Source organism: Hippocampus comes, unplaced genomic scaffold (genome assembly GCF_001891065.2).
Source record: "Hippocampus comes isolate QL1 unplaced genomic scaffold, H_comes_QL1_v1.1 scaffold105, whole genome shotgun sequence".
Taxonomy (NCBI): Eukaryota; Metazoa; Chordata; class Actinopteri; order Syngnathiformes; family Syngnathidae; genus Hippocampus; species Hippocampus comes.
The window spans coordinates 1,497,798-1,509,265 of NW_017806235.1; the positions used below are offsets into that span (position 1 = coordinate 1,497,798).

The 11,468-nt window shown below is 45.0% G+C and overlaps 1 protein-coding gene across 3 annotated transcripts in view; it reads left to right on the forward strand.

Moving 5' to 3' along the window:
- Positions 1–308: 308 nt before the first annotated feature.
- LOC109507461 (rap guanine nucleotide exchange factor 4-like) overlaps positions 309–11,468 on the forward strand; it is a 17,915-nt gene continuing 6,755 nt past the window's right edge. The window contains exons 1-10 of one of the 3 annotated variants that reach the window (XM_019856899.1): positions 309–818; positions 4,295–4,437; positions 4,679–4,767; positions 5,608–5,754; positions 8,130–8,202; positions 9,162–9,217; positions 10,000–10,106; positions 10,181–10,302; positions 10,485–10,668; positions 11,016–11,100. In XM_019856899.1, coding sequence (XP_019712458.1) covers positions 751–818; positions 4,295–4,437; positions 4,679–4,767; positions 5,608–5,754; positions 8,130–8,202; positions 9,162–9,217; positions 10,000–10,106; positions 10,181–10,302; positions 10,485–10,668; positions 11,016–11,100 — 1,074 coding nt within the window. In that variant the 5' untranslated portion in view covers positions 309–750. Of the gene's footprint in view, positions 819–4,294; positions 4,438–4,667; positions 4,768–5,607; positions 5,755–7,298; positions 7,395–8,129; positions 8,203–9,161; positions 9,218–9,999; positions 10,107–10,180; positions 10,303–10,484; positions 10,669–11,015; positions 11,101–11,468 lie in introns of those variants that run through there. The other 2 variants (XM_019856900.1, XM_019856901.1) reach the window with 2 other exon arrangements.

The following is an 11,468-nucleotide window of genomic DNA, read 5'->3' on the forward strand; positions in this document are numbered from 1 at the left end:
CCTTCGGGCAGCAGGCGGGGTACACCCTGAACCGGTTGCCAGCCAATCGCAGGGCACACAGAGACGAACGACCATCCGCGCTCACATTCCCAACTAGGGACAATTTGGAGTTTTCAATCAGCCTGCCATGCATGTTTTTGGAATGTGGGAGGAAACCGGAGTACCCGGAGAAAACCCACGCAGGCCCGGGGAGAACATACAAACTCCACACAAGGAGGCTGGAATTGAACCCGGTACCTCTGCACTGTGAGGTCGACACGCTAACCACTGCACCACCGGGCGCCCTACCTAAACACAGGAACAAAATATTTGTACTGTGACACCACCGCTGCTCACTGTAGGTAACAAAACTGAAACAAAACGAACATAATGACACATTGACAATTTTCTGCCAATATAGACATTTCTATTTCAATCAAGACAGTCGTAATGGATTGTCTCGAATACTGCGGCTGGCGTTGATTTCGTCTGATAGCTTCTAGTTAGTTTTTACAGCATTAGCCTTTACTGCACGTTATTGTTTTCCCTTGACGCCCTCCAGCTGCCCATTCCAGTCAGACTGACAAGTCATGCATGTGCACGATGCCACAGCTCTGAAGGCAGCAGCGTCGTGCGGCTGAGTGCAGCTGTGCACGGCTGTCCACGCCAGCAAAAGCGGGAGGGGCCGCGGGCAGCTCCGCATATATTAACCGACACCCGGGGATAGCATCGCAGGCTCCACCGAGCATCGCGGCGGAAGGAAGGACGAGGATGGTGGCGGTGCAAGCGTCCCCCAATTTGTCTCCGTCGCCCGAGTGGATCTGCTGTCTGGACAAGAGGTGGGTTACGACGTCCGACGTCCACCGCCGAGGCGTGGATCGAGCTCTGCCATGCTTCCTCTCGCCACCCCCAGGGGCCTGATTCATTGAACCGAATCGGAGTGATCGATCACAACCGGCGATCGCTGGGTGTATGCGGTGGAGCCGTGTGCTCTTAAATCCGCCTTTCTTTGCGGCTCTAATTGCTATTTGAATACACATAGGACGCATTGTCAGACATAGTAAAGCCGGATGTGCAGCCCACATGTTTTCTAGATATTCTGTTTTAGTGATGCGTCTACGGTGAGGCGGCGGTGGCTTCGAGGAGGAGCGTTAGCGCACTGCACACGTTGCTGCACGATGCACATGGTTTTATTATGACCGGGACAAAATCTCAATGCATGCACCTTTAACATTTTTTTCTGCACCTTTTTCTACTGTCAGCATTGTCTTATTTGAGATTAGCCTTTGCTGACACGCTCAAGATCATGACCACCCACCCACCCGTTATGTTTCCCATTAAAGGTTGCTTAATTGGCATTTAAAAAAAAACCAAGTGGCAAGGAATGATGAGCACGAATCGCTGGAGGTTGGCCATACCTTGAATGGAAGAAGGAAAAAAAGAAAGAAAGAAAGGCATGCACCCCACAGCGCTCACACCCACACATACCCGACACACCTCACCATGACACGTCCCCGCGTTACCAGTAGCAACGTGAGCCAACCATCTTGTCATCATCACCTGGGTAGAAGATGCGATCGGATCCAGCTGCAACTGACTGAGGACTGAGAGAAAAAGAAAATCATTCATTCATCCATACGTTTTCTATAAATGAATCCATTTAGAAAAAAAAAAGAAAACACATTGAAACTACATTGTATGCTTAGAAAAGTAACTTTCACCATAATTGTCGCGAATAATGTCTATTTTCATATTTGTCAATTAATATTGTTCTTGAGCCACTAACTCCCACCGAGCGAATAGTCCTGGGTTGAAATTTTGGTCCCAGCACGTCCATGATTATAACCTCGGTAGGAGGAAGCTATACTTCTAAAACTAATACTATGTTATACTTTTAAAACTGCGGCAGTGTGCGTGACAAATGAGTGACACCTAGTATGTCACACCTTCTGTCTCTGATTTGTGCCAGAGAAGCATGTTTTTTTTAATTTTTTTTAAAATTTTATTTTACATGGAAAATTGCAACCTCCTCCTTTCACTTTCTTTGAATTACAAAGCATGTGAAATGACTGCAATTCATCCTGGTGTTGAAGATGCAGTCCTCCTGACAGCAGCCAACAGACAGCGTTGAGGGCGGGCTCGGTCGTCAGATTAGATTGGACCGGATCTCATTGTGCATCACTCGGTGCTCCTCACTCATTCACGTCTTATTCAATCACAATCCAGCAGTGTGCATTCGAGAGCATTTCATCGACGCTAACTGTTGACGCGCTCCCGTGAACAATAATGATGGAAGAAGACAATGACGAGACTTCAGAGGTTGAAATGTGACCTTCTCCCATATATCGACTGTCCACAGACATTAATTGCAACTGGGTGTAAAATACGAGATAAATTTTGTGGCATCAAGCCGGGGGGGGCGGGGGCTTGTTGTAGTTGTCGATACCGCACGGATCTGCTCAAATACTGATTGCGCAAACACACGTTTCAACGCTGCACGACACCGATTGTCGTACGGAATTCAATTCGCGAATGGCAAATTGGATGATGTGCGACTTTTTTTTTTTCCACGACTGTTTATACCGATTAGTATTCAGTGTTGTTGTTTACAGTTTCGCAGATTTGTGGTGGCACAGATGGTTGATGGGAGAGGCGAGCGAGCGGGTGAGCGAGTCCCTACTACGTGTTGCAGATCAGTCTGTGTTTGCCTTTCAAGTGTTTGCCATTTGTGCTTGGCTGCCTCAGATGAACTAAAGTCGCCGTGTGAGTGACCCATAACAATGTAAGCAAAGAAAAAAAAAAAAAAGAAAGAAAGATGGCGCTTTCATGAGAAGCGGAGTCTTAGGCGGGTCAAGGAGGAGACGCGTCGCGAGATGAATCGTGAAGTTCTCGGGTCACATCCGTCTCACACTGAAGGAGGGGGAGGCGGCAGATTGCTTTGGACAGTCACGCGGAGCACGGAAGAACAGGACGATGACCTCGAAAGGACAAGCGGACGCGACGTGCGCTGTTAACGAGGCAAAACTCACTGACGGATGATGACATTTTGACTCCTGATGGATGGGTGAAGCGTGACGCTGGTACGAGCCCTTTGACCCTGAGAAGTCAAGCGGCCCGTCTCCTTAAATGCCTCCACCTGTCTCAACCGTTAACCCCCGTCTCCGCTGAGATGCGTTGCTCTGTATGTGCACTGAGGACGCAATCCGGAGGATGTTGCCAGGGTGAGTCACAGATGTAAAAAAAAAAAAAAAAAAAAAAGATACAGCTGCGTCCTCCCTGAGCTCATGGCAGATGTTGCATGACTGGAAGGTCTGCTGTCCGCCTTACCTCCCTTCGGCGGGATTTTTGTGATCTGCAAGTAGCTCCCTTGAGGACGGAGGACAAACAACTGCTCGGGGACGCAAATGTGCTGTGTGTGAAATGGGAGAATCATGAATGCGCCCGAGAGCTCTTTTAGCAGACATTAACGGAGGGGAGAGCATGCGAGGTTGTGTTCGTGGTAGGTAGTAATGGATGGAGGCAAACGTTTGGAGTGCTTGAGGGATAGAAAGTCCCCGGCTCTTTTTTTTTTTTTTTCCCCTTCTTGCTTGATATAAAGAAGAGAGGAGATTAGTGGAAGAAGAGGGAGTTGATGGAGGCGAAGCGATTTTAAGTCGACGGTGGTGCTTCCTGTATGAGCGCACGCATGCTTGGATGAGTCACTCGCAAGACAAAAAAAAAAATAGTGAATGGATGACGTAGCGTGTGTACTGCTTTGGCTCCGTGTCGTTTGTTGAACAGAACGTTGGCGCTCTCTGATCAAACTTGAGTGAGATCTCAGGTCCCGACGAGATGTCTTGTGCTGTGAATTAAGAGCATTAGAAATAGATGCAGGACTAAATGAGATCCTACATCAACACCCACTGGGAGGTCTGAGATGAGAAGGAACGCCCGCAGCTCCCTACTGTTTCAGCTCAGACAATGAAGATAGAATAAGGCTGAAACACTAAAGCGACACGCTAAAGAACGCGGCCTTGATTTCCGAACCCACTGTGGATTGGGTTACTTTTAACTAAGCTTCGGTTCATTCATTTATCCCAGCAAATTGTTTTGAAGATTTCAATTGGGCGGTTGGCCTTTTTTTTTTAGTTTGTGTGCCCAAGTTGCAGAAAATTCAACCCTTTCGTGCACCGATAACGATTACCCGAACCTGCGTGCGGGAATGGGTCTCTCCCATGTATTAAACAGGTTACCTCATGACATGCAGAAGAAATCGTGTTGCGCGGAGATCGTCCGAAGTCGTTTTCACATTTAATCGCTTGTCTTTTCCGCTTAGGCCCTCGGAGCGCTCAGGAGAGGATGTGGATATTATTCTGACCAGACTGAAAGAGGTTAAAGCCTTCACCAAGTTTCCACCTCCACTCTTGGTGCAAATCTGCACCTGTGCCTTCTATGAATGTCTGGAGAAAGGCATTACACGTACGTAAGCAGTCATCCTATAACCAAAAAAAAACCCCAAACGTGCAAACGTGATGAAAATGCCTTTCTGAAAGCCCGATGGCATATTTAACCAAAGAAAATGCAATTTAGCCCCCAAAGGGTTCGTGTGTTGCCAAACACCATTTATTGAATCAATCAATCTTTTTCCAGTAATCCCCAAATGTCAGATGTCGACAAATTTTTATTTCGACTGCCTTACTTTTTGTAAGTCCTACTACAGTGTTTCGACAGGGAGACATTGGCACCAGTTGGTATGCGGTGCTGTCCGGTTCTCTGGATGTCAAAGTGTCCGAAACTGCTAACCACCAGGTAACATCCGATGAAGCTCACACACATTGAAACAATAACATACAAAGTCATTCTTTTTACATGACGTGTTCAATTTTCACATTCATAATTCGTGTTCACTTTTTTTTTTGTACAATGTAACCTTCTTCTATTATTTTTATTATGTGTGTGTGTGTGTGTGTGTGTGTGTGTGTTTGTGTGTGTGTGTTTGTGTGTGTGTTTGTGTGTGTGTGCGTGCTTCATTTCAATGATGTTTAATATATAGCATGTGTATGTGATTTAAAAAAAAACATTTTCAAAGCTCTGAGAAATTGTATCTGAATTTTGTCATGATGTCTTGTGTTTAATATTTCAATAAAAAAAATCTAAAATCAATTTTACAATAAGGTTCTCACATAACAAAAGGTAGAAAAAAAAAAGTGACGCACCGTGAGTATTTTCTGTGCGGGTCGAGGACTGACACATGAGGAACGAGTAAGAGGATTTGTTCCGGTAAAAAGGCCAAGATAACAAAGCGCATCCATTTTGAATGGTCGTTTTCATGAATGCAGCCCACTTGGTGGCCTAGATTCGGTGTCTATATTTGAAATGTCGGTTTGGACGGCTTTCTATAGCATTCAGGATCATTTCAGAAGACAAAATGACGAGTGCGTGCCTTTCGGCTTTGTAATTACATCCAGCACCTCGAGATATTGATGCAAAAATCACATTTTCCGTCCTTCATGTGTGACTGCATTTACACGAATTACCGCTTTCTAATTTTTCTGACTGCTGTGGTGTCGCATCTCAATGTTGTCACAAAGTCGACACTTTTGGGCGTGTCAAAACCGTGTCGTGTTTTTCTTTTTTTCCTGTCTGTAGGATGCGGTCACCATCTGTACTCTGGGGATCGGGACAGCCTTTGGGGAGTCCATCCTGGACAACACGCCGCGTCACGCTACCATCATCAGCAGAGAGACCAGCGAGCTGCTTCGAATCGAACAGAGGGAGTTCAAGACCCTCTGGGAGGTGAGATCGGGAGAGCGGGTGACACAAGACTGCATGTGTCCGAAATGCTCGCAGAAGCATTTCTTTGGACAAAAGATGCTCAGACAAGCTTGCACTGCTTTTTGCCTCTATAACCACAAGAGGGCTGTCCATCAAAACCCTTTTTGGTGCTCCCGGCGCTGACGGATCCACACATCCAATGACATCTTACTTTTAGAATGTCATTCAGCAGAATACAGATCTCTTCTGAAATTTGGGTCTGCCCCTTGCCTCTCCATATCGTCTCCACAAATTAGTAGCAGGCTTCCTGCAGGCCTCCTTGCTGAGGTTTGGCCTCCCCCAAGGCTTCTCCATTCACAAGGTCGCTTGTCCTTGGCGGAGCAGCTGCTCTCTCACTAAATTCACTAAAGTCTCGATTCAAGAGGCTGCGAGTGGCAATTCTGCGTGTTTATTTTGTTATTTTTTTCACCTTCTAAAGCACAGTTGTCAAACTCATTTTTCTGTTCCGGGCCACATTGTTGTTGAAGGCCATTATGACTGTGAGACCAGATAATTGCCCGATCATATTATTTCATATGCATAACAAACCGATGGGTGACAAGGTTTCAAATCAAGGAAAAAAGGTTTGTTCATCTGTTCATTTTTTTTTTTCAGTGGTAGCAAAGAAATGCTTGCATCAATGCAGTTTTGCACAATTTTCGAGACATAAAGTCACCATTGGCTTTAGTGGGCCACATAATGGTGTGGTGGCTGAATCAGGCCTCGGGCCTGAAGTTTGACACCTGTATTCTACTCTTTCACGTTGTATGTTTTTCAGTCCATGATATGCATGTGGTCTTCCGATGGGCAGTAGTGGACATAGTGGTGATTTTTTTGTCATTGATGTAACAGAAGTGCTTCAGTATTTTTATGACCGTTGTCAAAATAAGCTCCACTGGATCATGATGTTATCAAGTCGGTCATAAGAATGTCTCGTTTGGAGCTCGTATCGCAAGTGTTTGTCCGCTAAAGTGCACTTACTCAGTTCCCTCCTGCGCCGCCTATTTTAGGCCATAAAGCAAGAATCGCAGCCCGAGGTTGTGCTCGTTTCAATCTCATTCACGTCGTTGCAAAAGGCTCTTTGTGTTTCCTGTGCGTCTGTTTTCACAAAACAGGATGAAGGCAGTCATGGGTTTTGTTTGATGACGGGAGTAAAAGAAACCAACACCGAGCAGAAATGACAAGAGCACTGTTGTTTCTGTCATGCTTGACTCAAATCCATGTTTTGATATGGACCCAGACATATTTAGTTCTCTATTTATGTACATCTATCTCCTTCACATCCTCCCTCTCGTGTTGTCTTTTCTCCTTGCCTCTGGCTCCATCCTCCTCACTCTCATTACCCCTTTTCTTTCCCCTTCACCCTCCGGAGTAGCGCGGTAACAGAAAGACTCGGATCACTGTGGTAACCTGGAAGGGAAAAGTGGTCGGGTTCACCGTAGGAGAGTGGTAGAGAGAGAGAGAGAGAGAGAGAGAGAGAGAGAGAGAGAGAGGAGGCGAGCAGCTCGTGTAGTGTACGATGCAATCGGCCGGCGTGCGTGTGTCGTAAAGGAACAGAGGGCAGCTCTTGGGGGGGGGTCCCAGTTTTCCCACTTTTAGATCAAATTAGGCTGTTTACTCAGGTAAGTCTGAATTATTGCCTAATATTATAGTTGTCATTTTTGTCATTTTGTTTATGCTTGTACTAGTCCCACAAAATTGTGTTTTGCACTTTTGGGATTGTTTGACAGTTTTTTGTTTTTTTTCTGTTTGTGTGTGTTTCTGTGCAGAGGCTCTGACAGGTGCTGCCTCAATTCGTATGTGTGCTTGTGTGCTCGTGTGCTCAGGATACATGGGTTGCTTGGTAATGACCTTCTGAAAGGAGCAGCGACAGATTCAGGCTCACTTACCTGATGGATTTTTTTTTTTTTTCCGTTCCGAAGTAGACATGCAAGAACAATTTGAGGCCTTAAAACAAACAAAACATTGACGCATTTTAACCGAATCATACTGTATGCTAATAGTTTCGCATCGAAACGATCCCTGGCTATACAAAGGGCTTTGTTTTCACATAGTGGTGTCTGTGTGCGTCTGTTTTTCCAAGTGTGTCAATGCGCCAGACTAAATGGATGATGATGCATAGCAGAGGACACGGTTCAAATCTGGTTGGGATCTATAAGATGGGGCATTTTAGTTTCAGTGGTTTATCTCTTGCTTTCGTCATCTTTGATGTACCTACTGTATCTGTAAATGTCCATGTTTTGCAATCACAGTACGTGTGTTTGCATATGCGGGTTCTCGGGTGGAACCAACTTTCTTATTTGTTTGTTGGTGAAGCAAATGTAATGCGATGTACTCGTGTGCGTTTGGATTTGCAGAAGCATCGTCAGAGCTTGGCTGGACTGTTGGCTCCTCCTTATGGAGCAATGGAGAGTGGATCCAACAATGACAGTGAGTCAACTTGCAGATAAGACTGGCGTGCTTCCTTACTGGACCTCGGTTGTGAGATGGTGATGTTGTACCGTTCAAAATCCAGTGTGCCTTGAGATACAAGTTTAATTCCTTCCGTTGTCATCCTCATAACTGAAAACACTCGCATTTCAAATCGTCTTTGTACATTGAGATGAATTGAAATGCGATTTATACGTTCCGGCCTACACAAAAAAGTTTGGAATGTGGTTTTAAATAGAAATGGGCACTCTAGGATATTGTACATATTTAAAAACATACATTAACGACAATGCAATGGAATGCAAATAAATGGAAGAGATTTTGCAACAATTCAGTGGACATGGTGCTGCCCGTTCTGTTGTGCACGTTTTGGCCAGCTGGGGGCAGTATATGGTTATGCACGGGTACTGTCGCGAGTTACTCTTAAATCACAGCAATATTAGTTGTTCTTCACAGAGGAGGACTATTGATACAGGCCTCTAAGTATTCCTATTACCCATCTACATGAACTGCCCCACCGTTTGTGCTCAAATATCCGTTGCTGAATGTGTTAGAAATCCACGGCATCAATACTTTTCATTTGCCCATCTAAGATGTTTCCCATTCTGCGTGCACAAAGTTATGTCCTTGTTTTAAATACATAACGTGTAATTGTCTCTGTTTCATGTTTCCGTTGACAGTAAATTTCAAACGGGAGTCGCAATAAACAGCACCATGCCCCTTTTTGTTTACTCTCAAACTTCTGCTTGTTGTCAAATGAGTTGAGTTGTGTTGACTGTCAGTCAGTCAGCGTAAAAAACTGTCCAAGCGTCGACTCGTATTTGAAGGCACCACTCGACTTAGTTTGCACGTCGCCTGAATGCACCTCATTGTCAACAAATGAGAAAGGCCTGCTTTCCTGGGGAAAAAAAAAAATATATATCAGCCAACCCCACTTCTGAATATGGTTTTCTCTTCAGGACTTGCCGACAAAGACAAGATGAACTCAGACTCTGCAAACAAAACTCATAATAAGGTAACTATTCAATGTTTCGGGCTTCAAGTCTGCGAGGAGCACCCTATTCATAATTCAACCCATTCAGAGAAATGATGACTACCCCCAAAGGCAAATATGCTCCTTCCACATTGAACTGACATGATTGTTTGTGTCAAAAGGATTATAGATGGACATTTTACCGTGTGTAAAAATAGAACCGTCGTGCACCGCCGCATACTTTCATGTCTGTGAATGAACAAGAATGCCAGAATAGTGGCGTGTGTGTGTTTGTGTGTGTGTGTGTGTGTGTGTGTGTGTGTGTGTGTGCTCTATGAGCAGAGACAAGCAATGACTCACTACTCTGATCCTCTATAGTTATGCTAATACTAGTTAATGCATGCACACGGAAGAAAGATCCTATCGGGCCAATTAGTGCACCTTCCTTTGTTGCTTTGAAGTGCGCTGCAGTGAGCGCACACACATCTGCCCCCTTTCGATGCAGGTGTGAACTGGGCACCTTTTTTTTTTTTTTCGCTCTGCAGTGAGCGCACACACATGTGCCCCCCTTTAGATGCAGGTGTGAACTGGGCACCTTTTTTTTTTATCTGCATACATGCATGGCACAGACAGCTACGATCTCTCGAGCTTGGAATACTTAGAACATGACAATATAATTTGTGGAAGTGCTACAACATGTACGAGTGACGCGGCTCACGTTTCATCTACTTTCATGTTTTGAATTCGCATTTCATTTTTGGAGCAGATGGTTAGGAAAAAATGAATTATGGTTTCATTTCCTGTGCCTTTCTGGTGTTGTGTAGATGCCCACGGAAAAGCTCCAGAGAGCGGGTAAAGTTCTCCGCAACGCCATCCTCTCCAGAGCTCCTCACATGATCCGAGACAGGAAATATCACCTCAAGACATACAGGTGATGCTATTCAAAATCTGTCCGACTTTTTTTTTTTTTTTTTTTTTCTCACGCCGTGTCACTTTGTATCGCAGACAATGCTGCGTAGGCACAGAACTCGTGGACTGGCTCGTGCTGCAGAGTGCATGCGTTCTTACTCGTTCCCATGCTGTTGGCATGTGGCAGGCACTGCTTGAAGATCAGGTGCTGAATCACGGTATCCAACAACTTCTCATTCTCTCTTACTTCATTTTTTTTTTTATTTTTTTTTTTTATTGCTTACTCACCGGCTAAAAACACATACTTAAAATCAATTGGACAGTTGGAAGTAAATATGATGAGGCTTGCTTTTGTGTTTAATCAGAGTGATTTTTTTTTGCGTTCCGGTTCCCTCTCAAGTGGACCAGGAACTAGGTTTCCAGGACAAGTACCTGTTCTACCGCTTTCTCGATGACGAGGAGGAGGACACGCCGCTGCCGAGCGAGGAAGAGAAGCGGGAAAGTGAAGAGGAACTGCCGGAGACCATCCTCTTCCTCGCTCAGATTGGACCGGATGCGCTGCTGCGCATGATCCTCAGGAAGTCGTAAGTAACGCGACGTCGTTGCACGGAAGGCATTCACATTTGGTCGGACCTACACAACGTTCTGCGGGAACCACTTCTTCATGATATGCGCCAGTTTGCAACCTTTTACGCTACAGTACATGCCAATCACTCATTCCACTTCCTTTGATACCGACTTTAACATAAAAATGTGCGGTTTCACAGTTGGATAAGAGAAACAGCTTGCATGACATCTTCATGGTGAGTTAATTGTGACTGCCCTCTGACTGTACGCGTGCACTTGTGTGCGTGTGTGTGTGTGTGTGTGTGTGTGTGTGTGTGTGTGTGTGTGTGTGTGTGTGTGTGTGTGTGTGTGTGTGTGTGTGCAGGCCTGGTCAGAGGACAGGCGATGACCTCGAGATCATCTATGACGAGTTGCTTCACATCAAGGCCTTAGCTCACCTCTCCAACACTGTGAGTCAACCACCGTGCTTCATTCGGATAAAAAAAGGAAAAAAAATAAATAAAATAAAATAAAAAGCACGGAACAGAGTTTAGATCTGCCATAAATGGTGTCATTTTTTTAAACACTTTCTGCCTGTGTTAGAAATGAGAGAAAAGATGTCCCTCCAACTGTTCTTTAGTCCTTCAACAGGACGCGGCGTTGACATATTTGTGATCGAAATGAGCCCTGTAAGGGCTTCACGAGCACTTATTGTGTAAGTGCACCTGCAACACTGAAAAATATGACTGGGCGGGACGCCACAAAATACAAGAGATCGTTAAAAAAAAAAAAAAAAAAAAAAAAGAAAAAATTTTACTCTGACTGTCGGCAAAGCAGA